This window comes from Crocodylus porosus, unplaced genomic scaffold (assembly GCF_001723895.1).
Source record: "Crocodylus porosus isolate Cpor-Errol unplaced genomic scaffold, CroPor_comp1, whole genome shotgun sequence".
NCBI classification, from domain to species: domain Eukaryota; kingdom Metazoa; phylum Chordata; order Crocodylia; family Crocodylidae; genus Crocodylus; species Crocodylus porosus.
The window spans coordinates 68,556,396-68,581,992 of record NW_017728909.1 but is presented as its reverse complement, the minus strand read 5'-3'; the positions used below and the strand labels follow the sequence as shown (position 1 = coordinate 68,581,992).

Below are 25,597 nucleotides of genomic sequence, written 5' to 3'. Positions count from 1 at the left end.
TAAGAGAGGGCCCATTAGAATCAAAGAGCAGCCTCCAGTTCAGTGGAAGTTTGGAAGCGAGATAAAATACGGTAAGTGAAGATATTTTCTCTTACCGCCACACTGCATTGGTCAGTCTTTGAAATGTATCTGTAGTGCCTTCTACTTTTTAATACTAATTCAAAAAAAAGTATTTGTATATTTATGGAAACAACTAAGGAGTCTGGCCAATGACACAGCTTTCCAAACCATTGTCCATTCAAACAACAAGTTAACTTCAATTGCCATTTTTATGTTGTACATACTAACTGTGAAAGAATACGAACACCAGAAGATTAATGTCTGGGTTCCCATTGCACAGTCACACTAAAGTCAGCCAATAGCAGCACAACTTGGGGGCCAGTTCGTTCCAGCAACGTAAGTAAGATGTTCCCTGTCCCACTGGAGGAACCAGCACAGAACTGTGCATGCTGGTACTCTTCAAGAAAAAACAAAGAAGCCACAAAGATTTCAGTCAAGGAATTTTACTGAAATACCCCATTCTACCACCTAAATACTGAATAACAATTTTATCAAGGCATGGAACGTACCCAAAAAGCATAGCCCAAGTATTGCTATAATCTGTATGTTAATACATTCTAATCTATTATTATTTTGAAATACACATCATACTTTACCCAACAGATTTAACATGCAAATCAACAATTAGAAACCCTTGAAGGTGGAGACTTAAAAAAGAAGTGCTGACAACACACAGTATTACTGATGCACAGCATTAAACAACAATACTACCATAGAACACTAGAGAGTAAGGCTGTGCAACTGGAGGACCATAGGCCACATATACCCTGTGAGGGGTTAGCTTGGGGTCCCCAAGTTCTCATCCAGGCACTGCTCCCATCTTCACTCTGGCTGCAGCAGCCCTGCTCTAGTGGCAGAGACTTTCTATGCCTGAAGGGTGATTGAGCCTGAAAACCTGCTGAGAACTTTTTTACAACTACTCAGGTGGTCTAAAAGATATCACATCTACTCAAAGAACCTTGCCTGCCTATGTCCTTAGACCACCACAGCTACAATCAAAACCCAACATAGGGATTCGAGTGGCATTTACAGAAGGTGCAGGGGTTAATGTGTGGCACACCTGCCAAGAAGGTTGATCCCCACTGACATAGCATATTTTCTTCTGCTACAAAAGTTTCATGTAGTAGTGTTGCCTATATATAAAGGTGATAGAACAGTGAAGTAGTAACAGTCAAACCCAGCTTTTGTTTGTTTGTTTTTTCCAAGTTTAAGATTACATTTACTTTTGGATAGAGGGCATTAATCTTTTTTACAGTTTGTCATGTCCTGGTGATGTCATTTTATCTGGGTAATTAAGGACAGATATCAGACAAAACAGTCCCAATGGCAGCTTTAAGCAGGATTACTTGCAACAGTTGAAGTTATACCAGTAAACAGCATATTACTGACCTTTCCTCTGCAGGAAATTTAACTTGACTAGTCAGGATTATCATCATTCCTCACCAGATCAGGATTAAAGATGAATTTTTATGCAAGCCAAAAGCCAGAATGCTGAAGGATGTGTTTCCCTCTTAAATTTATTTTAACACCTCCCTGCAAGTACATATCAGTGTTTCATCCACATTGTTTCTAGGTCTTCAGCTCCTTAACCAGATACACAACTACTCTGTTTCACAAGCAGTATTTTTACAAATTAGTATGGTATTAAGCCTCAGCTGCTGCCAAGCTAAGGATTTTTCCTTCTTCCTGCATCACAGTATTAAAAAATATATATTAAAGCCCGAAACCACAAAAGAATGATTTCCCTTGTGATAGACAAGGCAGAGCTAAGCACATTTTTCAAACATACAAAGCTAGAGTAAGATTTTCCTTCTGAAAATTGCTCACTAGAGAGATTCTCATTTGTTCAAGAACCTTTTTGCCTTGTGGCTCAAGTTCTGCTCATTTAATCAGCAAAACCACCACAAAGTACTGGCAAGCCTGCAGCTGCTGAGGGACTGATATCCCCATGGAGGATTTCAGCTTAACTTGATAAGGGCTTGATTCTGCATCATTAAAGTCAAGGGGCAGTTTTCCATTGACTTGAATAGAAGAAGAGCCTAATCCTAAAGACAGCTTCCTACTTGCATACTAATTTTAACATAGAGTATTTACTGGTATATCACACGCTGCTTCCCTCCCCACCAAATTAGCCATCCAAAGTTGGGGTACATGTCTTAAGCAGGGAAACTGAATTCCATACTGCAATGGAGGCATGGGGATGCTGGAATGGCTGCCAGGGGCTCCTTCTAACTGCATGTAAGAGGAACAGAATCTACTTTTCAGCGTCACTCATCCTGCCCTTGTTGCTTAGCTAAAAGCTAGAGTTTTAACCCTACCACAGCTGCTGCTGAATTGGCAGCAGCTTTTGGCTGGGCAGTAAGGGGAGATGATCATAGTGAATAGACTCTGCCCCTGCTCCATGCAGTTTTCATGATATCTGTATTCTGCCTTCCCCACACAAGGTGCATGTCTTTTTTGAGGGCATATGGTATATGAAAAAATAAAGCTACTTTCTCTTTGGGACAGAACTATGCAAATTACCCATGATAACAAAGGAAGAAATTCCAATGATTGCTTATGTATCAGCCTCAAATAATCAGGTACACATTTGGAAGCACAAGTTTGCATGCATATGCATGTGCACCCGCGCATGAGTGTGCTTGAGTGTAAATTGCCACTTCATCCTATACTGATAACCACACCTTTAAGGTGAAATGAGCTGCCATTTAACAGCAATAGTTACAGACTTTAACAATAGCAATAGTCACAGAATTTAAGGGGCAGAACACAGGTCTTACTTAGTGCTGATTCGTACAGATCCACGTGCTGAAATTAAAATACAGTAAAAGCTGTGTTAACTGGCATTTTAGTAACTGGCACACTCTACTAACTGGAATTTCTGACCAGGCGGATGGACAAAGATGGTCTGGGAGGGAGAGGGGAAGCTCACACGCAGTGGCCACTGCCATTACCCTGAGCTGCTGCTGTTCCACGTGTGGCTGCCGCCACCTCCCCGCTCCATGTGTGGCCACCGCCACCCCCACTCCGCATCTGGTCAAAAACCCCTGCTTCAGGAAACTGGCATTTGTAGACTACCAGACCCCCCAATCCCCACTCAAGCTAGATAACAGAGCTTTTACTGTACTTTCATTCAAAAGAAGCTTTCATATAAAAGAAGTTCCTGACCTTCATGGTTGCAAAGAATAATGCAAAAACATAAACTAAGGGCTCCTGATTGGCTCCTGTATCTTCTCAGCCTGATTTTGCAAACTAAGCAACCTTGTCATGCTTTGGAGGAGAGGCTTCCAAAAAAATCCAAGAATTTCAGGAATCCTTTTACTCTTTCTTTCACATTTAGCTAGTTAGTTTTTGAAGAAATGTTAAAAAAAGCTATTTTTAGCTTAGGCTTATAGCAGCTGAAATGCCCCAGGACTTACCAGACTGATGGAAAAAAATAACTTGAGAAGCTAGCAATGCAACAATCAACCTGAGAGCTTCTAAATAAGCTAGCCTTCTGAATTCTCCTTTGAAATGTTTAATTGTGGACTGGATTTTTTTTGTAAAGTGTGGGTCACATGTGCATATGCGTATCAAACAGGACCCCACACCATCTCCCGGTCTAAGAAAATTTATTGCTGTGACTTATTCCTTGATATTTGTCTCAGCTTTGTTTCCTGCTGGTTCAATCCCTCTCCCCCCCACAATTCTTGAGCAATGCATATTGAATGTTCTGTAAGAATGAAGTAAAATATAAAGTGGTATTAGATTGCCGGTGTGAAAAATCCTAGAGGAAACATCAATAGATTACCAAAAATCTTTCTGCATTTAATTTGTTTATAACTCTGGTTATTCCGAATCCTTTGCACCATTTTCATCCAAAACTTTCCTTCATCAACTTCTTACCAAGGTGCTTTCAATTGACATCAGAAATATTAAATCATGGAATGAAAGCATTACATCCTCATTCACTGCACCTTTCTTCCCAACCTCACAGCCTTCACCTACTCTTATAGCTGAGGCCCTGCCAGATCCAGCCCTATGGCACTCTATCCTTTCTATCCATGCTGTAGTTTCATCCATTTGCAGAGTGCAGTTTACACAGGGCTGTTTTACACTCATTGAAGCATTTTTCTTCTGAAGGAGAATGATAAAAGCATCTCAGTTCCTAACATGTTTTGTCACGTTTTGTTAGACATTTTCTATGCGAGTATAAAAAATAGGTTAATGCATAGCACCATGGAAATCATGGTCTGTTCACGTTTTCATAAGGAGCTCAAGCTTCTGACAGTTTTCAGAATCCTTCAGTTTTTTTGACACTCAGGCTTCTGTGACCTTCAGAGAAATAACAGGTCATCTGGAGCCTGAACATGTGAGAACCTTTGCAAAGAGGAGGCCGGGTGACAAAACTGGTAAAAAAGGAGTATAATCTCAACACATGCAGTATTTGATATTTACATGGCAATACACAGAGCAGTTTGAGAATCTTATTTTTTAAGAAACCAACCTAATAAAAATATGGTACAGAATATGCACCAATTTCTCTGTTCTCATTTGTTCCGGTTACTTCATGTTTTCATCCATATCAACAAACCAGGCTGTAGCAACTGCATCAGCTACCTCCCCTGGCAGAGTAGCGCTTGAAACCACCATAAAAAGTGTAGAGGGGGTCCATTTACAGTACTATTTTGAACTTCAGGGGCAAAGCTTGCAGTTATCTTATCATTTTAATATCTGATTTTAGAATTTCCTCCTCACTCTATGCTTACTGACCGTATAGGTTACATGCATAACCTCAAGTACATTCCATTTATTCTATACCTGGGCTTCTGCCCTCTCCATTACACTATAACTACTCCCACTGAGAGCTGCGACAATCCATTCCTCATGAAAGTAGGGCATCTATTCCTATTCTCTTTATCCTTGACCTTCCTCTGTTGCTTTGGCACTGTAATAATATCCTTCCCTGTAAAATCTTGCTTTCCTTGTTTCATGATACAGAAACCCTCCTGTTCACCAGCCTACCTCAAACCGCTCCCAGAATTGCTTTGTGGGTGCTCTGCTCCTATTCTTAATGGAAAGGGAAAAGAAGACTCTTCCCACAATGCTTCATCTTTGGCCCTTCTTTTTTTTATTCTGCAGTTTTGTCATCCACTCATGCTGTTTCAATTACCATGATTTCCAGCCAACTCAAACATGGGGCTGTTGGGGTTGGCGGGGTTCTGGGGTGGGGAGTACTTGGAGGAGGTTGCTTGTTTGGGATTTTTTTTACTTTAAAAAATATATTATCAAAATATTAAAAACAAATGGTGAAAATGCTAAAGTTTGCAGCCCTGCCTAGGACCAAGCATGAAACACCTGTCAGTAACCAAATACTATAGGGATTGAAACCCCATGCCTCCCAACACCCTTCATGGGGTTACACATTTAGGACTAGCCATATGTTTTTCACCTTGCAGAGTGTTCTCTTGATGGCCCAAGCATGACACAAACTGGTCCATGCTCTCTTGGAAGGTCAAGTGTCCAAACTGGCATGTGCCTGGACCAGGAACTGCAAGAGGTAGAGGCATCATCAGAGCCAGACTTTGCAGGCCATTTCCTACAACTCCACAGGGTTATCATTTTGGCTTAGCCCAGCAGGAAATTGGCCAGACAGATCATGCTCCCCTCAGCCACTCAGTATGGGGCACAGAAAATGTACAATTAGTAAAATTAGCTTCCTTACCAGCAGTTTTTTCCCCTGAATGAAAGTGTTGCCATTGGGCTTTTCCAAGTCGTGGAGCCCTCTTCCCAGGCAGTCTCATGAGCTTCCTCTATGGGTACGTCTTAAATTATGCTGTTTCCTAAATAAAACCGCTCAATCTAAAAGAGGTGTGAAAAGAACAAAAAGTTGAATGTTGAAGCGTGACACTGAGCAGCCCCCTCCCAATTCTTCCCTGCCCCCCCAAAAAGTGTGAAATAAGATTTGTCACCTCTCCTCTCTCACTAGAAGAGCTGAAGATTAACCAGACAACCTCATATAACCAAATGTTCCACCACCCAAATGCCATAAATCATGACAGATGCTGATGGAGCAGATTAATTCCACAAAAAGACAACATAGTTAGAGGTGGGAAAAATTACTTAATTTCTATCATTAAAATAACTGAAGACACTGCTGTGTAATGTCTGAGAAAGCTACTAAAAATCCTTATAAAACAATTCTTTATTTTACTTTGAACACTACTACAGGATGCAGGCAGGTTTTGAATGAAATCCCAAGAGGCGGAGTTTCCATGATGAGATAAAGAAGCTCCTTACAATGCACTATGGATCTGTGCCATTTCATGTATTTATTTCTTGTATCCCACGGCACACAAAAAGCTTGGTGTCAGTTAGTATGAATGCAACTGCTCAGGGTTTAGAGGAAGAGAAAGCTTCAAATAAAGGTAAAACCACTGAAATGGACCTGAATAGCATTTCCATGAGTAAATACACAGTAGTTTGAAGTTTGGTATCTAGAGTTTACCTCTAGGAGCCTCCCTTGCCAAAAGAATAAAAAAGCTTGTTTGGAGTCGTGAAGGTTTCTGAGGTACCTATATAAAAGAGCAGAATTCTTACCTGACAGACTTTGTTACAGAGTAGCTAGAGAACAGAGTAGGTGCTCTACATTTGGGCTAGGAGAGATGGATGAAGTATTTCTCTGGCAGATGAGTGTGGAAAAAAGCAGGCTGTTGAAGCTGCTTGGGGATTTGAAATATTAGAATAAATCCTACCAAGATAAGAGTGAAATAATGCAGTAAAAAATTAGTAAGATAAATATACCAAATACCGCAGTGTATAAAAAATCACATGTTCGTCACCTACACACCCAGGGAAATGTGTCTCTCTTTCTGGCAGGAAAGTTTCTATATATTTTTAAAGTTACTATAGCTGTATGTTGATTTTGCCTGACTTTCTCTTTGCTTTCTAGATTTAGGTGTCTCTCTTCTGTATTCTTTTTTGATGGCTGCACTTCCGGGTCAGATCAGCTGTTCTGTAACATTCACTACTTTTAACAAACTTCCAAGTGGTTAGTTTATAACACTGCATCATCATGAGGGGGGTTTTTTTTTTCTTTTTCTGGGTTTTTTATCCTTACATTCTTTCACGTATTCTCTTAGCAGGTTTTTTCATTTGTTTCTCATTGGCATACATCCTTCTTAAACTTAGACTTGAAAATCAACCTGAATTTATACTTTACTCAGATCAACCTGCTGCATATCCAGGATTTCTGGATTTGATCATGTTCCTCTGTGTTGTTTCTTCTTTCGTGTCACTGGAAAGCTTGGAAAGGACAGCAGTGATACTTTTGATTCAGTTACAGATTTGGAAAGTCTTAAGCTACCATAGTGACCTTCATAGTCCTACACAGCTCAGCTCCCCAGCTCTCTTATGTTTCCCTTCTACTTTTAGCACTTCTTAATGCTGCTTGTTCAATCTATCATGCATTTATGGAGTCCAAGGGTAAGCTGCAATCTCTTGCTTCTCACTGGATGAAAACACATTTTGAAACCCAATTAAATTTTTTATAATCCACAGATTTATGCTACAATATAACCTCATAAATCCAGGTATCAAAAATCCATAATCAGCAAAAATCCAGCAGTTTTCCTTGCCGCTCCGGGACCGGCCACCGCTTCCCCCCACCCTGCCAGATGCGGAGAGGGAAGCTTGCACATGAAGGCTGCTGCCACCATTCACCACCCCACACTGCCCCTTTGCATACTGCCAGTTGCCACTGCTCTGGGACCAGCTGCTGCTACCCACCTCATGACTGGCCACCGCGCTGGTTTAAAAAATCCGATGTTTTCAAATTTCCAGCAGGTGCTCTGTCCTGAGCACGCCAGATTTATGAGGTTACTATGTTCTCAGCAGTAATCTGACATGGTAAACTTGGCTGATGCTGACTGGTTTTTGTCAGTTCATATTTCTCCAGCTGTGTGGTCTCTTGTCCAATATGACTAAGGTTTTTGATACTACTGCTTGCAGGTATCTAGTCTCCCAGATAATCTCTAGTCATTTTCTTAAAAATCGTAGCTCTTCTCCCTTTAGTTTCTACATCCATGATGAAATACTAAAATCATGCATACAGAATGTAAGGTGTAATACTTTGTATGTTCTCCATCAACCTGTCAAAACATTAACATCTACAGTACACACACAGTAAAAAACATCCTCCCTACTTGATTCTCTATGCAAAAAATGGACAGAGAATGTGAGGATCACAAAGTAGGAGTCAAGCAGTTTTTTGGGTTTTTTTTGTTTTTTATAAGGACACCATACCATGTCCATTGTCTACAAAACACCACCTGCTTTAGCAAAGGTAGGATTTAAGGAGTTATTTGAAAGAGAATAGTGTGATGGCTTTATTGTTTTTTATACCATAAGGATAGTAAGGGAAAGGACGCCAAGGACCTAAAGCTTGACAAATGGACAGCAAAGTTTGGTTTCACTGATGGAGATCAATAGCTCAACAACATGTAGGGAAGACAGGCACAGGCCAAACAGCTAAGCAGTCTGGTATGATGCAGTGGAAAAGAAAAGCCGGTACAGCAACATGAATTAGGGATTTTTTGGTTGAAGCATATGGCCTTTGGGAAGCTTGTTCCTTTCAAATACCTAGCACCGATGCTTTACATATGATACTGGCTTTCCACTTCAGGGTGGCTTTCAAGAATACCATAATAGCTTTTAATGCTTTCATTTTTTTTTTTTTTTAGGAGGCTGCCTCCTTTTGTATGCCCCAAGGCAACAGTTGGGTCTGCACAGGAATTCTGCCTCCCCAATCTGTTTTTGAGGTACTCAGAAGGAAACCCTTGGAGCTCTCTGGAAGCAATCTTGATTCCACTGAAATCCATGCTAAACCACCTTTTAATGGGCTGCATCCATGACTGCATCCTCTGCCTGTCAAAAAATCCAGAGGGGCAAACTTGACATCATACCACAGGTCAATTTATTTAGTTAAACTTTTGAGCACTTTAGAAATATTTCTAATTATTTTGCCTCTATGGTCAAGAGTTTGATCAAAAGGATTATTGATGAAGGGTAGGGCTGTATTTTGAACCCTCTTTATGATGATGATGGTCTGTGGCTGAGATAACGTTATAGGCAAAATGTGCACACAAGTCCTATTCACTTCCATGAATAAATAACATTCAGCTGTGCTTTGAGTGAAGCCAGTCCTTCCTGTAGATTTCAAAAGGTAGAACAACCACTTAAAAGTTTAAGGCCTGCCACAACATACAAATAAGCTAGTTGTGCATTCATATTCTACATCTAACCTGTTTTTTTTGTTTTGCTGGTCCTGCACAAGGCAAAGATTATATTGTTATCCTTTTGCCTCTACTTTTAACAAACCTCCTAGACCCATACACAATACTTTATTCTCTCAGGTAAGATTCTTTTTTATGTACTAATCTACAAAAAATATATGCAAGATGTTTGCTTATGTTCTGCATTTAGAATACCTTGTAAGGATCTCACTTTCACAATTCAGCATTATTCAGATTGCATTTCAGTAGATGTTTGGAGTTTAAACAGACTATGCCCTCTTTCCTAGACAATGAATAAAACAAGCAAAAACAGCCCAGTTTTCACAGGCTTAAGATTTTTACTTAAGGCCTTTGAAATCTTGAATGAGTGTAACAGAGGCCCAATTTCCAAAATGTTGGCACTCAGTTGTGAAGGTACAAAGGCATGTGCAACTGCATACTTACCTGGTACACACCATTACTACGAATGAGCACAAATATTTGTTGTTTTTATGAGCGAAATGATAAAAACAAACAAACGCATGTGCTCATTTCATTCTTCCTGCTGGCATTTAGCCAGGTGCATACTTTCCTGTCCACACTGCTAGAGAACTGCAGTAGTGGCATATATAAACATGTACTTAAAATTGCACATAGGATGTTCAGAAATCAGACCTTATAAATATTTTACATGGGCCCAAAACTTAAGTGTTTTTTTTCAAATGTTGCATATACTTTTTTCCCTCTCATTCTTCCACACAGCAAAGCACTCCACAACAGTATGTGTTTATATCACCCTTTTATTTTGTAGCCAGAAATACAGTTTCATACGGTAAATCAATAAATAGGGGTGTTTAATCCTTAAATGTAAAACCCTTCTCTCTTTGGCATCTGACAGTACTCTGCTTCTCAAAGTAAAGACCATATAGGAAGAGTTTACCTTAGAGATCATTCTTCAATACAATAAGTTTACAGAGGTGCAGTTTATTTTAAAATATACATCAGCTGTAAAGATTTCTACTATGCCTAAAAAAAAAAAAAAAATTAACCAAACCAGCAAGATGCACACTATCCACAGGCTCTTCTTTACTGTAGCCAACTACAACTGTGGAATAAGTGAAAGAATAAAAGACATTCTTCATTTTCCACAACATGCTCTGCACTAGTGCTTTCTATTCATTCTGAAGAAAAATCAGAATTGTGCCAGAAAAGACTGACCAACTTCAAATCTTTTTTTTTTTATTTCATAGACAAGGCTCTTATTTTAATATCTTTAACCTCTAAAGAATGCATTGTCCAAAACAAGCATGACTGCATACTGTTTCAGTAAGAAACTGCACCTTTAAGAAAAGAGCAATAATGCTTTTACAAAGGTAAGCTAATATTTTCCAAATATATTTCAGACTGCAATTGTCAAAACTGCATTTGATATTATGTTTGGATGTAATTTCTTAAAGGAAGAAGGGAAAAAAAAAATATCAAACCAGTGCATTTAATATAGTCTGTTAGATAATCCAAGATCAGTGCTTCAAGGCTGCAGTGTAAAGAAGCATTTTTTGACCTTCAAGCTAAGATGGCCATCTGGATTTCCAATAAAAGTGCTGCAAATAAACCTGTAATTTCAAAAAGCGGTGCTAAAAGTTGTGGTTTTAACACTTACCATTTTTAAATATATATCCTAAAAATCATGACAAAAATAAAAAATTTCATTCATACTAATAAAGATATTCTAATCTATATTCTGGAATCTAAAGTGGGTCCTTGCTTACATGTAAAGACACGTAAAAATGAAATTACATCTATCCAAATTAAAAAAAAAAAAAAAAAAAAAAAAAACTTCAAGAATGATTCATTTTCCTAATATTCCAAAGGCTTACTCAAAGTTTATAAAAACAGAAGGAAAGAAGAAAAAGCAAGTAGTTCCATGTGGAAACTAAAAAATAATTGTTCAATTTTTAAATAGCAAATGAACAAAGGTTTATTTTTTCAATGAGACTTCTTTTTCCAGTGCAAAAACCAGTTACAAAAGGTTTAAACTGGACTCTTTTAAGTAACATGGTCCAATTCAGCCATGTTCACATTCTTTTCCATAGTATAACAAATCATATGCATATCTTATTGTAAAATACACAGAGCAATAAAAGGAGAACTTGAGTGCTTATCCAAGAGCAATTTCCAGTAGCAAGTTAAATTTTAGCAATAACCAACCAGACATTTCTCACCAATCCTGGAGTGTCAAATCACCATAAATATTAGATATACCTGTACAAAAAAGCTGTTTCTTTGTTAAAAAGGGTCCCCAAAGAAATGCCCACCAACTACAGTCAGATTTTCTTCAGAAGTTGCTTGCTCTGAAAAAATGTTTCCTCCAAATGCTTGAGACATTTTTTGTCAAAATTTTATTCAAATAAATTACGTTCCAGTAACACTCAGCTGATACAACCACCTACGATGTGGACAGTCATGTACACAGTACAACAGTGGAGTTTTGCAGCAACAAAGAAATAACCAGGAATTGGCTTTAACTTCCAAATGGTAGCTCATGTGTTGTTTCTAGCAAACATACGGTCCCCTCGTAGGGTCAGATGCTGGAGCTGGTATTGTAGCACTTCTGTGTCAGCCGGTTCCTTGATGTTCATTTTGTCTAAATTGAGGTAGTCCAGGGATTTAGAGTAAGCCCTCTTACCTTTCAGAAGACAAAGAGGCAGAGGACCATGAAGTGCCTTGTAGGGTTCATATGGTAAAGCCTTAGTGCATTTATCCCCTGAGCTGGGCATCCGTCGTCTCCTCCTTCCATTTACAGCTGGGATCTCATATGGCTGGTAGTATCTACTTCTTGTTTTGTACAACCGGGATGAACGGGGAAGTCCTGAATCAAGTTGTTTGGAGCGCAAGGTAGGTCCAGATTCTGATTTATTTTCCTCATTTCCTGTACACTTATGGGCTAATTTCAAGAGCTCCTCCCCAGTTGTGAAGCCAACCAAATAGTTAGAATCCATATGGAGGATCTGATAACCTGAAACAGTTCGTCGCATTGGTGAGCATGGGGTACTGGAACATCGAGGTTTCTCTGCTTCTGCCCTGCCTGTAGAACTCACCTCTGCAACAGGTAAGGGAAGGGTAGATACAGTGGTTCTGGACTCTCCATTTATATCAACTTCCATTTTAAATACAACTCTGTTCTCCTATAAATAAAACAGAGTTGGATTAGACACACATTAGACACCAACTTTGGAAAACATCAGATGAATAGGGCTGTCAGAAAGCAGAGTATTCTAAAATTTACTTTACAAAGAAAATGCAGGTAGTATCTCTTTATTCAGCCTTCTCTCTCATTCTATATCCTGCCTTAGAATGAGACATCAAAAATGCAGTATTTTTCACCTTTCAGAATTAGTTGGCCATTTTTAACCTTCAGCACCACAAAAATGTTAAGCCTCTAAAGAAAAAAAAAAATCTTGCAGCAAAAAAGAGCTTTTAACTGGTGAATGAGTCAGATGGAACCAGACAACTTCTGAGTACTCTTTCTACTTCCCAAACCTGTAATATTTTAAATCTCAGCTCCATATAATTTCTTTCCTTTGAGGAGATCCAAAATGGTTTCCACACGTACTCAACTATGAATGGGAAAATATTGGAGAATAATCCTTGTAAACAAGGCTTAAAACATTTACCCCACAGCTGCTACTGGCCTACCTGAATAGATCTTTTGGGTCATGTTTCCTTGGAACATGAAAAAGGAACAGTTGTCTATTATGCCTCCCAACTGTTTAGCACAGGCTTCTTTACAGGTCTCTCTGACTTCCCCACTTGAAAGACTTAACAACTTTCTGCTTTCAAAAAAGCAACCTTTCTACTCCATTCCGTGCGATGATATTAACCAAGTGAACCGCCAGCACATATCATTTTAATTTACCGATTCACAAATCAAAGCAACAGCAACAAACTGCTGCTGAACTTGGCTCCCAAAATATCTCAAGCCTAGGATTAAGATTTATTCTCCACCATACAAGAAACACCCTGCTGTAAGGAAAGATCCACAACAGGTAACAATGCTCTGGCTTTCATTAACCAACATGCACAATTCTGTAAGAAACGCTTTTTAAATACATTAAGATTACTCTTCAACTTTCAATGCTTCCCAAATACCAACTTTTCTTGCATAGAACACACCACTGAATAAAATACGCACCTTGTTTTTGAAAGGCAGAATGAAGAATTTTTTTTCCTAGAGTTATGGCTACACAAAGGAGCAGGGTCAGAGTCTAATCTTCAAATGACCCACCCTCCCTTTCCTATTTAACTAAAGTTCAAACCTTAGCTGCTGCTAAAGCCTTGTCTCCCTAGGTTTTGGAAAGAACCATAAGCCATTAAGTCAACTGACTCCTTCAGCTGCCTGAACAGTAATGTGACAGCTGCTGCACTGTAGAATAAGAATCAAAGCAGTGTGCTTCCATTCCTGACAGGAAATCAGTTTCTCCATTTAATGAGCCCATCCCAATTTTGGGGAACTAATGTGATGAAAAAGATGTTTGTCATATGTGAGAAAATATGGTAATATTTGTTGTGGACATTTGGTGAAGTACAGTAAAATCTCTGTTATCTGGCATCCTGGGGATAAGTTAGCTGAAATAACCCAGCACTGTTTTCAGATAATGCGAGAGGGGGGAGGGGAAGGGAGGAGAGGGGGGCAGCACAGGGTGGTGGGTGGCAGCCGCCGCCACTGCATGCAAGCTTCCTCCCCCTCCCCCAATATCCGGCCAGGTAGAAACTCCAGTTAGAGTATTCCAGTTGGTAAAGTACTGGATAAATAGAGATTTTACTAGAGTTTCATTTTTTTGAAGGGGACAGTTTGACAAAGTTGATCCTAGAAAGCTGGCACCTTTCAAGTGCAGAATTGTGCATTTAAGCTGGCAATGTTTAGGTGGGTGCCTATAATGGAAGAGCAGAGGGCATACACTGTTAGGCATGGTATATGCAGAAACCCTAACAACTTTTAAGTGTTTGTTACGGTTTCAAATGTTTAAGTGGCGTATGTCATAATACTTCCAAATCCAGAGGTCTCCTTCACTGTCAAGGTTAACAATGGCTGAATGACAACCAATGGCTCTTTCACTCCCATGTCTCATCACAAAGGAGACTCCCATAGACTCATGTCTTAAATCTGTTCCCATACTAACCCTTCCTAACCCTTGTCTCCCGCTCCTCCTCCTTCCCTCAGATGCACACATCTGTCTCCTGCCCTTCCGATTCCCTGCAGACATCCTGCATTCAATTTTTCCCACATTGCTGTGTGCATGCATACGCCTGCCCTCCCTCAGCATCCCTTGCTCCCCTTAGACTTTCCTATCTCTCTTCCAATAATGACTCCATCTATTTTCAGAAGACATCGGAGGCTTCTGCCAACCTCACTTCAAGGCTGCCTTCCCTAGTGATACTAGTTGGGAGGCAACTGCAATCTTTTAAAAAGACAACCAACATTTCTTCCTGCATTAGCTGTAGAAAAATAAAGGCCATTTTAAGCTCAGACTCAGCCTGTGGCCTCAGTCTTATATTGACAACAGTGGGTGATGGAAACTAAGCTTTGGTAAACTTGTAGTTATGAAGAGGAAAAAGTACTAAACCTTCCTTTAATCCCAAACTATAGTAGGGGCGGAAAATTTATGTAGCCGTGATGGTCCACAGCCGAGGCAAGGCTTTTTGGGTAACTTGTACTGGCCCAACTATATAGTTTGGACAGCTGTTAGACAAGCTTTCAGACATCAGGTGCGGTTCCCAAAAAAAACTTCTTGCCAAGAAGTATCTATTATATTGACTCTGTTCAAGATCCATTTCTACCAATTCTGTGCAGACATAAATATGCTATTTCACAGATATGCTGACCAATTTTGCACAAAACCCAATTTGAAATACTTCCTGGTAAACTGACTTAAAACTTGGCAAAAAATAACAGCAATTTCCATGGACATAAACGCTGACAGTTCTTGCTCAAAATAAATACATAAATAAAAACCTATGCAAAAAAAAAAGTATACCATGTTTTAGGCATATTTAAGTCTCATGTGGTTACAGAGTTAATCCATGCATTCATAATAACGAAAGTGACTGGTGTTTCCCATTTCAACACCTTCAAGAATCTGTGCAGGCCTATTGTACTTAAAGATATTCATCCTTCTAAAAATGATACATTTTCACAATATTGAGACCAATGTTCCTGAAGGGGCCGAATGAAAAACCCTGGCACTTGAGCTTCCAATCAGGTAAATTCAGGCAGTTCCAGATTTTTAACTTTCATGTTTTACCACCCCCCACCCCCTGCAAAATTCTACTTAGAAGTCTTTTAAAAAAAATTTTTATAGAAAGCTTCAGCCTTTTCTTTTGTTAACAAGAGATGCACATGGTGCCAAAAAAGAAGAAGATTCACTATTTCAGATTTCTTTCCAACTTGCTTATTACATAGTGACATAAATCAGAGACAAAAACAGGGGGTTTTTTTCCTCTAGAGAACTGAAAAGAAGCATTGTATGTTGAGCTTAAAAACTTTGGTAGCTGGAAAACAAACAGAAAAGATATTACTCAGCACTAATTTACATCAGTCCAAACTGTGATGTATCCAGGGGAGAACCAGATGGGCTTCCCAGAGTCTCTAATGTGTTGGGGGAAGGGCAGGGACAAGGATGGTCTCTGGGGGAATGCTGAACTCTCCCCAGGGCCATGCAACCTCCCAAGAGCGCAGACAAGAAAAGCTCAAGTCACCAGCATTGCAAACATAACAATAATGCAAAAGAATGAGTGTTTCTGCCCATCAATGTAATAAAGGATCCTAATAAACTGAGTATCTGGGAACACATTTGAAAGGGAGGGGTAGTATCAAGAGTACAGTCAGCAGATTCAAGTTAAATGGAATAGTGCACAAAGCTTAAAGGGGAAATAATTGCTAGCTGTTAAGACCCATGGTTGTGGCCACGTACAGGTGTTGTTTCTACTGGGGGAATTGCTGCTCTACCAATAAAAGGTATGAGCGTACAGGCATTCATTCAATTTCTCCCAGGAGAAAAATGTGCCCTCTAGATCTTCCAGGTGTCAACCTAGATCTCTCCTGTGAGAGAAACTCACAAGAATGAAAACCTACTCCCCTCTCCACCTAGTCCAGAACAGGAATAGAGCAGCAGAGCCATGGCCTACGGAGCAGGCAAAGAGAATTGCTCTGATGCACCATTCCTCCTCCCAGACTGGACCAGGAGGGGAGTAGAACAAGAGGGCCAACCCTCACCTGCCACCACAACTGGGTTTCCCAGTCTGGGAAGTATGTGAGAAGTTTGCTGATCCCTGTCCTCTGCTTCATGCAAGGAAAGGGTTTTAAAAGCCAACCCTGCCTCCTAGCTAGGAGGCACAGGTAGCTACTTCAAAGCCCAAGAACTGGAGCCAGGGAAGCTTTCCCTACACTAGATCCCATGGGCCTTAAATGCTGCTCACACTCCCCAACTGGCCTGCAGGGCCAGGAACTAAAGCCAGTTCCTGACCCTATCAACTTTAAAAACTACCTGCCCATCCAGACAGCATTTAAAGCCTGTAGAACCAGGAACTGGCCCTGGTTCCCCACCCCATGGGCTTTAAAAGCTGTACAGATAGTCAGTGTGGGTGGTGATTTCAAAACCAACAAGGCTGGGAACCAGGCCCATGAAAGCTCTTCCCACCCTGGTACCCAGCTTCATGGGCTTTAAATGCCACATACAACACCCAGGTGGGTGACACACATGACAATTTAAAAACTGGGAAGCAGGGAACTGCAATAAGGGAGGCTGTCCCTGCCCCCCACTTCCCCCCACCTCTGGCTTTAAGTCATCCCAGAGTGCAGCCTGCATAGGCTGCATATGCAGGGCTTTAAAAGCTGGGGGAAGTGGGGAGAAAACCCCCTCCCTCAAGTAAAGGAGAGGACAGGCTGTCAAATAATGGGCTTTCCTAAGGGTGGAAGTGGCCCTTGAGCAGCCCTCTGTAGTTAGGGTGATCATATTTTTAAGGAAATCCACGGCACTAACCCAAACCAGCTGATTCCTGTCCCAGGCAGGAAGAGCGGTGCCCAGCCAGAAGGAGCTGGCCCAGGTAGTGCAGGGAGATGGCATTAATCCGGTACTTTTGTTTAGTTTTTCATCAACTGGCCAGGATGCTGGGGTGGCCTACAAAAACTAGCACTGTCCTGGTCAAACTGGGATGTATGGTCACCCTATCTATAGTGCCACTGTCTAGAGAGAGGTTGCCTGTGTAGTTCTCCAGTCAAAGGGGTGGAAGGCAGGCAGGCTCCTGCTTCCAAACTTTATCTACCAGTAGAAACGAATGCCCATCTGTGGCCCGAGATCCAGGATACAGCATGCATGTTCAATTCTTTCCCTTTCCTGTCAAAGTCAAGGATAATACTTCCCTCTCTCAGCAGGAGTGTTTCAAAGAGAAAATCATTAGTGTTTCCAATACGTTCAGATCTGACTCCCCATCACAATACCTAGCAACACAGGCAAGCTTCCCCTAAAGCTTTCAAGGTAGGTGATTTCAGACATCTTGTGGGGTTATATGCCATTAGCTAGTTACTCTCCAAGTTTACCTGTATTGACTAGAGTAAAAGGGATAAGAGTAGCATTACATACTAGGGCTCAGTTTTCAAGATCGTGAACACCTGGATTTATGTTAAGTCAATATATGCATACATCCTCTCCAGTGTAAAAGTCACTTATGTAAGTTTAAGAATCCATGTCATCTTTTAAGATCTGAGAATAAACTAACTGCTCAGCAGAAAATAGGCTTCATAGATATAAAAGAGAACAAGAAACATGCAAGTCTGGATGGAGATCTTCATTGTTAGCTACCTAACTAAAATGTGTACCAATAACTAACATTGCTAAAGTTCTGGGTGAGTGCTTTTAAGGTCTGCAATGTGTTTAATACTTGAAATATAAATAGTACTTCATACCAGATATAGCACCTTTCATCTGATGGTCTCAAAACTTTTAACAAAACTGCCAAATGCCACTTTACAAGACCAGTTTTACAAACGAGCAAACAAAGCTACATTACAGATTAGCGACAGACCAAAAACACACAGAGTAATTCAGCAACAATTCGTAGGAAGAGAACCCAGGACCAGTCCCTAGTTACTTGCTCCAATTGGTGCCAGTTCTGATTTTTTTTAAAAAATGGTTAAATAACAAATCACTTGCTTTGTTAGATGCATGGTTTGCCTGTGAACTGCTGCTTAATTTTCTGGGGACAAACCCATACTCAATATGTCTTTAATAAAATACTTTAGGGTTTGTTTGTTTTTTTTGCTTGTTTGGTTTTACTATGAGTTGAACAAAACAAAGATCTGGAAAGATTTTTCTTATCTTTGTAAAAAGCCCACACAATTTTCAGTCCTCCCAAATCAGCAGCATTAGAAAGAGTACTTCTTAGCCAGAACTTGAAATAAAATCAACAATGTCTTCACCAGTTCTTTTCAGATTGTTTAATTTTTTTGCAATTAATGATAGATTATTTTGCTCCAGGCCTCAAACAGATCTTTAAAGGTATACTTGGACGCAGCCCATTTATTTGATTCCCAAAAATAATAAAACTATTTAATTTAACATATTGTTGCTTTCCAAAGACCTGTCTCACAGCTGGTCAAGAGTGCTTGTGTAAGGACCAGGATATCTGATTGATACCATTCTTTACCTGGAACTAAATACGGCTGAAAGGGAATGATGCAATGAAGGTACTGTAGTCAGTGCTCGATTCATTCAAAAGCTAACCCAGGAAGTCTCTTCAATTTGGCTGAGTCCCCATAGGCTTTTTGTTCAAAACAAGATTTAGTGCTAAAGGGTCAATTGCATCAGATAAAGAAATTAAACAGAAAAAAAAGCAGTAACAATTTGCAGTGATGAATTCATGATTTCACTTTAGTATGCATAACAAGTGCATCCTGAAAAAAAAGGAATTTATATTTGCACTGCACTGTGCTAATTTAGTCATAGAAGGATGTCATGCATTTTATTATATAAACATTTTCTACATTAACTTTATTTCCACTGAAATCTAGGGGGGAAATATACTCATTTGATAATGTTTTATATATATTAAGAGAGTTGTGACAAGTGAAGGAATAAGTAGACAAAACATATTTTGCATCTGCTGTAAAACACTGTCATCTTGTCAAGGAAGTAGTTAGTTCATATGTTTGTTATATGAGAAAATAAAGCCAAGTTTATGCTCTTTGCAATAGTTGTTCAAATGTATACAATAGAGGAGAGGAGATATGGAAATTCCATCTTTTGTTAGCACGAAAACACCTGTGATATTATATCCTTATACTTTTTTTTTTTTAAACCTGAAAGGATTATTCCAATCACTGAGTTAAAAAAAGCAATCTACCATATAGCCAGGACATCTACCTAAAAGATAAAAATAGTTCACCCAAGATCAGACCACAATATCACTGCACAAATTCAGAGGATCTTGGAGAGAAACAAGCATATCAATTTTCCTTGTTGATTCTAAATCCTCTCTCAAAAACAGAACTGAAATCAAACAAAATACAATTAAGGGAAGAATTCTGTTTCAGCATACAATGAAGCTGATAGACAGTAAGGGTCCTGCTACATGTTCAAATTAAAGCTGGACAGAAACCATATATCGAGCTGTTGCACATTTTCAAGCACTAACTGTATATAGCTGGTTGGCTCTTTTTTATAGCTAGATAGTCATTTTTATTGTGTGATAACTACTTTGTACATATGGCTGGCCTAAATTTATTGTGTGATTAACCAGTTAATTGTGTGATAATTACTTTGCATGTGTGGCCAATCTAAATTCATTGTGCTATTAACCAGTTAAATATGTAATATATGTAACATAGCAAGAGCCTAAAAGTTATTAACCTAGCATGGCAAAGTATCCAATAGCATATTCAGGGAAACTGCTAACCAACAAGTATGGAACGCCAAACTAAACCAAGAGACTGGGTACATCTGTACAAATGTTATCTCCATCTGCTATGTGCTCACAGCGGGTACTATTACAGCACCTCACGAATAAGTGGAAGGGGAACAGTAGGGGCCAACTTTTTTTGGCAGCGTGCCACAAATTAACCCAATTCCCTTCACTATTGCCACTACAATCGCCTTTCCCATACCACATCTGTTGTTCTGCTTTCTGCTTCCTTCCCTGTGTTCTTTGCCTATCTGCTGTCCAGGCTTTCTGTTCCCTGCCCTACCTTCTGCTGTGCTGTCCCTCCATGCCACTTCTGGCATACATGCCACAGGCTGGCCACCTCTGGGGTACAGCAAACTGTTGTCCTGGGATAACAGCAGAGACACAACACTTATATTTTATACTTGCTTAAGTTATACCTGGGCACATCTACATGTGCACTTTAGCCTATTCTAATGTGTATTAAAGTGTCACAAAAAATTGTACTTTCACTAATACATATTAAAATAGGCTAATGCGAATTTTTCTAGAACCTCAAAATGGAGGTACTAAATTTAATGTGAAGTACCAAAAGCTCATTAATGAATGTGTAGACACACCCCCTGTATAGTATTATCATCTTTCCAGAGGTAATTCTACTTTAAAGTAAGTTGTCCCAAAGTAAGGGTTTATGTCATTCCTTTGCACCTTCCTTACATCTGTGAAAAGGCTGATTATAGGTCTTATAGCTAAGCCTGAAACTTCAAATTTCTCCTCACCTTTGGAATAAATGCAGTAAGTTCTTAGTCTCAAATTAATTTCTGTTGTAGTGCCCTATTTAAAATTCAAGGATGACTACTGAACAAGGACAGCTGCTGGCAAAGTGCAGAGTAAATACTTTCACAGTATGCAACTAAGTCAGGCTGTAGTAAGCAAGTTGTGATTCAGGGGCTGAAAATAGTATTCAGAAGCAGAGTCATAATTAAAATGTCACAAGATGATATCAATGTAGACTTTAAGTTACCAGTAATGTTTTCCATCATTTTATATCATTACACAAAATTTGGGCAGACTAATACTGCCATTAGTAATTTTGCTGCATTTCAGTGCAAAGATGACAGAGAAAATGCCTCAGAATGCAGCTCACCCTAATATTGCAGGATCATCCCTCAAGGAAAATATCCCTTTCTGAGTGGGTCACGCTGCAGGTTAGGAGAAGAAGGAAGTTTATCTTATGAACTCTACAGACACGCCTGCCTGTGACCACGAGAGAGGTTATAGGATTAAGAGTCTTATTGTTGAAAAAAGTTATTCCCGAAGGATCAACATGAAGTATCCAAGAGCAGATGGGATCTATAATTGTTAGACATCTCTTGTCTTGCATACATCTTAAACCCTCAGGAGGTGGGGGTAGAGGAATAAAAAAAGCCCAGGACTACCAACTTGAATGAAAAAGCTCATGAAAATACCAATAAATCACACACATTCTTAAACTAACTCATTCCAGTTATTTCTCAATAAAGATATTCAAGGTACAGATTTCAACAACTGTTCTGAACAGAGACTGAGAAAGCATCTGAAGAAAAAGAAGATTTCAGAAGAAAAACTTACCTCACAAGAGAGATATTCAGATTAGGCAGAAATAAAACAATAGGAAACTTTCCAAAGAAAGGCACAAAAGACTGGAAGTACACATAAGGCAGTATGGCATAATGCAGAAGACTAGTGAGGATGAACAAGTCTGAAGGAGGGGGATGTCCTGACAGCAAAGTCCCAGATGGCTGGGTGAAAAAAATCAAAGGATGGAGCTGGCTTCATGATGCAGCTGGAAGAATTTTTATTAGAAGCTGCAAAGCACTAGTCTCAAACCAACCTGATTCAAGAATGACAACGACTCTCAAAGACAAGACACAGTGTAGTTGTAGGTGAAGAACTAAAGCCATTTAAGGAAACAAACAGGAAAGCTCCCATTAAATGATTAAATCCACAGGTCAACTAAAAATCAGCTAAAGATTCAGATAAAAACACTATGAAAGAAAGAACGAATTGCTTGGCAAGGAAGTGAAATTCAAGCCAACAGCAAGCAAACAAGCTCCAACAAAAAGAAACAAACTAGTTAACATACTGTGCATTGTCAAGGGTAAACTTTAACAAGGCACACTAAGCAGATCAGGGTGGCCAGGGAAGCATGCATTAAAAGGTGAAGAGAATCACAAATGAGTAGCAAAGGAATCAGAATTGGCACCAAGTGACAAGCTCATTCTGTAGATGTGACGGTTGGTGGACTAGAGTGGTATGATGATTGAACACACATATACAGATGGAATTTCAAAGGAGTTTTGAGCCAATTCACTTTGTATGATTAGACTAAATTAGCAGTCATCACAAAGAGTGAAGGAAGACTGGTGGGAGAGAGGTGGTCATTCATATTTTAATTATACCTTGGGGAAACAAAGAAAATAATTAAATCCTTTCTTCATAATTTTTCCATGGATATTGCATGCTATTCAAAAAAACATGGTGTAACCGTTTGACAAATGTGAAAACATTAAAACAAACGTGCCTAATTATTCCTGAAGATTTACATATTCCTTTAAATATTAGTGCAAATTTCTTGCTTTATTTATCAATTTTAACAACTAAAAAATAATAAAAAATCCTTCACCATATTTGCTAAAAAAGGACTGGTTAGTTCTCCAGCCAAATACAATGCTGTACTCAACCACCATGTCAGGGAGCAGCCAATCAAGAGGGATACTACTGCAAATCAAAATGGAAAATGAATAATTAAGACCTAGTTTCCTATTACTCAAAATTATCCCAGATGAGTCATTTGCCACAAATAAGACATGCCAGTTAAAAAGCAACATTTAACCAATAAAATAGGTCCTCAAAACTTCTTATGGGAATGTAAAGGGGATGCACAAAGGATCTGATGCTTTGTTAGCAGGGTGAGTGTTCAGGGTCATTCATTCTGTTCCAATATCAAAGGAACTCTGCCTACACTGACTTGGATTCAGTGGGTATGTTATCCTTTCCCATATACTAAAACCACTGAAAATTAAAAGTGATATTTACTTATTTAAGCAAATACAACATGAGCTTGAGAAACAGAAGAACAAAAGTCAAAGCCTACGTTCATACACAGATAAACTTGCCTCCAACTTATTTCTAGTTTTTTCATCGGAAAACTGAACTATTTTGTGTTCTATCCTGCATACGAGGGTCAGCATTTGATTGTTCAAACCTGGTGACCAAGCAGCCAGCATATGGCTGCTCAAAGGAGGAGGAGGGATTATTAAGAGAGCCATGCCATGATGCCAGCAGTGTTATGCAAATATTTAATTTCACTGATCAACTAGCTGTTGCTTCATTTCCTCCCTCCATCTCAAAATGACTGAAAAACCCCCACCCAATATGCTCCTTACCTTCATAACCATTCTTGCTTAAGCAAAAACCAAAAAGGCAACCCAAACCATAATACAAGGCAGCAAAGGAGTTAAGTGAGCACAGTGCAATCCAAATACATTGGGAGAAGCATCTTTTATGGCGTTGGAAAATGGTAAGAAATCCCAAGAGGATAAGAAATTTATGTATCTTGAGAAAGGAGGGGGCATCTTTCTCCTTACCCTCCTGAAGAATGGAGTCAGGTACCCATCAGCTCACTCGCTAGTAACTCATTAACCCACCATCCTGGGGCAGATTACTGATGTCGTACGCACGTGGATGCATGCACACACACTCTCTCACACACACACACACACACACACACACACACACTCCCCCCACCCCCGCCCCGCCCCAAGTCTCACTGCATTCAGCTCATGGCAGAGGAGGAGACATTCAACCACTGTCAAAAGTCCATGATCATCCTTATCATGATACATTAATCTGCTTCCCTCTACCATGCCAAGTACAGATAGGAATTGGAAACATCTGACAACTGCAGCCAAAGCCATGAATCCATTAGGGTAAGTGGCTACATAAATCTATACAGTGATACTAGCCTCCGTTTAGGGTGGGGCCATACAAGTGAACACACACATAAAAAAAATGTAACATTATATCAAGAGCATTAAGTGCACCCGCTCACACACTGCACAGACACAACCACATATAAATAGAAACCCATGCACAAGTAATAAACAACAGCAACTTGCAGCTAAATACTCTTGCATGACTGCCAAGTCCTCAAAACAACACGCACGGCATCCTTATTGGAGCCTGTGGGCACCATCACGGTGTAAACAACACATGAAGCAGAAGCAGAAAAAGTAGCAGCTCTACTCTGCCATGCCAAAGGCAGCTCACAAGCTGCCATATTCGGTTATGTAAATCCTGCGTAGCAAGCAGAGAATTGCACACTCACGCTGTATTCATGGGCAGCCACACGTCAACAGAAAGGTAACTCCAAACTCAGCTCTGCTCAGGTAAGCCACCTACACCAACACAGGTATTTCCACACCGAGTCGTGTAGGCTGAGGTCAGGTTTGGCATTTGAACACGACACAGAGGAAGCTGCACCCGAATGGGATATCGGAGAACAGGAGAAAAGTAGGACTGGGAAGGGACCTCCAGAGGGCACTTAGGCCAATCCCTACCGGAGGCAGGGCCATCCCTTACCCAAACCATCCATACAAATATAATCTAACCTCTTAGCAAAAAAACCAACACCAGAGTCCTTTGGATAACCCTGACATCTGTGAGACCAACTAAAGATTTAGAAAAATCATACTTTTGCCAGCACTTGCCCAAACAACCTTGCCAACATCCTTAGACCAACACGACTACCACCAACACCCGTGACACAAGACCACAGTACCTCAGCCCCACCCAGGCCAGGCAGGGGACCACGGCAGCCCCCCTCCTGCTTCGTCAAAGCCCAACACACACTCGCACCCCCGTTTCTTCCATGAAGCTACGCAACTGGTGCTTGCGGACTTGGGGGGCCCGCGTGCCACCACTGGCTTCCCGGGCACTTCCTTCTTTTTTTCCGGGGGCCGCACGGAGGGCACAAGCTGACTTGCCGGGGGGGTGATCTTTTCGGTCCCGAGGTCCCCCCCCCGAAGGCACTCGGACATTTCTCAGAGCTGCCTCAGCTTTCCCTCGGGCCTGAAATCTTCGTCTCCAGGCGCTGCGAGGAGGCAGCCGACACCCAGGACCGGCGGTGTGGGGGAGCAGGGCCCGGCGGGGGGCCCAGGCCTCGGGACGCGACCGTGCCCGGCTTGGAGCCTCGCGGGCTGAGGAGCCTACCCCCGGCCCCAGCAGGGCAGGCCCCACAGCACGTGCACCCCCGGGCAGCGCCCCCGCGGCTCCCACCTGCGCTCCAGGGCGCCGGGCCCGGCAGGCAG

At 40.5% G+C, this 25,597-nt stretch overlaps 1 protein-coding gene and 1 long non-coding RNA gene across 5 annotated transcripts; one reads left to right on the top strand and one right to left on the bottom strand.

The window, feature by feature from the left end:
- Positions 1 to 8,763: 8,763 nt before the first annotated feature.
- On the bottom strand, positions 8,764 to 25,591 carry CUNH5orf30 (chromosome unknown C5orf30 homolog). Of its 4 annotated transcripts, none has more exons than XM_019532448.1 (3): positions 25,566 to 25,583; positions 19,730 to 19,792; positions 8,764 to 12,496 (listed from the first exon to the last, which is right to left on the bottom strand). In XM_019532448.1, the coding sequence occupies exon 3, from the start codon at positions 12,473 to 12,475 to the stop codon at positions 11,852 to 11,854; it is 624 nt and encodes a 207-aa protein (XP_019387993.1). In that variant the 5' UTR covers positions 12,476 to 12,496; positions 19,730 to 19,792; positions 25,566 to 25,583; the 3' UTR covers positions 8,764 to 11,851. The 4 variants fall into 4 exon arrangements, with proteins under 4 accessions (XP_019387993.1, XP_019387992.1, XP_019387995.1 ...); XM_019532447.1 differs by lacking the exon at positions 25,566 to 25,583 and adding an exon at positions 24,616 to 24,768; XM_019532450.1 differs by lacking the exon at positions 19,730 to 19,792 and having other exon boundaries at positions 25,566 to 25,591.
- LOC109308151 lies at positions 14,004 to 19,253 on the top strand. Its single transcript, XR_002100504.1, has 2 exons — positions 14,004 to 15,130; positions 16,823 to 19,253. It is a non-coding gene; the product is annotated as an uncharacterized LOC109308151 (long non-coding RNA).
- Positions 25,592 to 25,597: the final 6 nt, after the last annotated feature.

Bases quoted from the DNA above. Each gene is read 5' to 3' on its own strand.
- CUNH5orf30 (XM_019532450.1), bottom strand. From the start codon at position 12,475: ATGGAAGTTGATATAAATGGAGAGTCCAGAACCACTGTATCTACCCTT.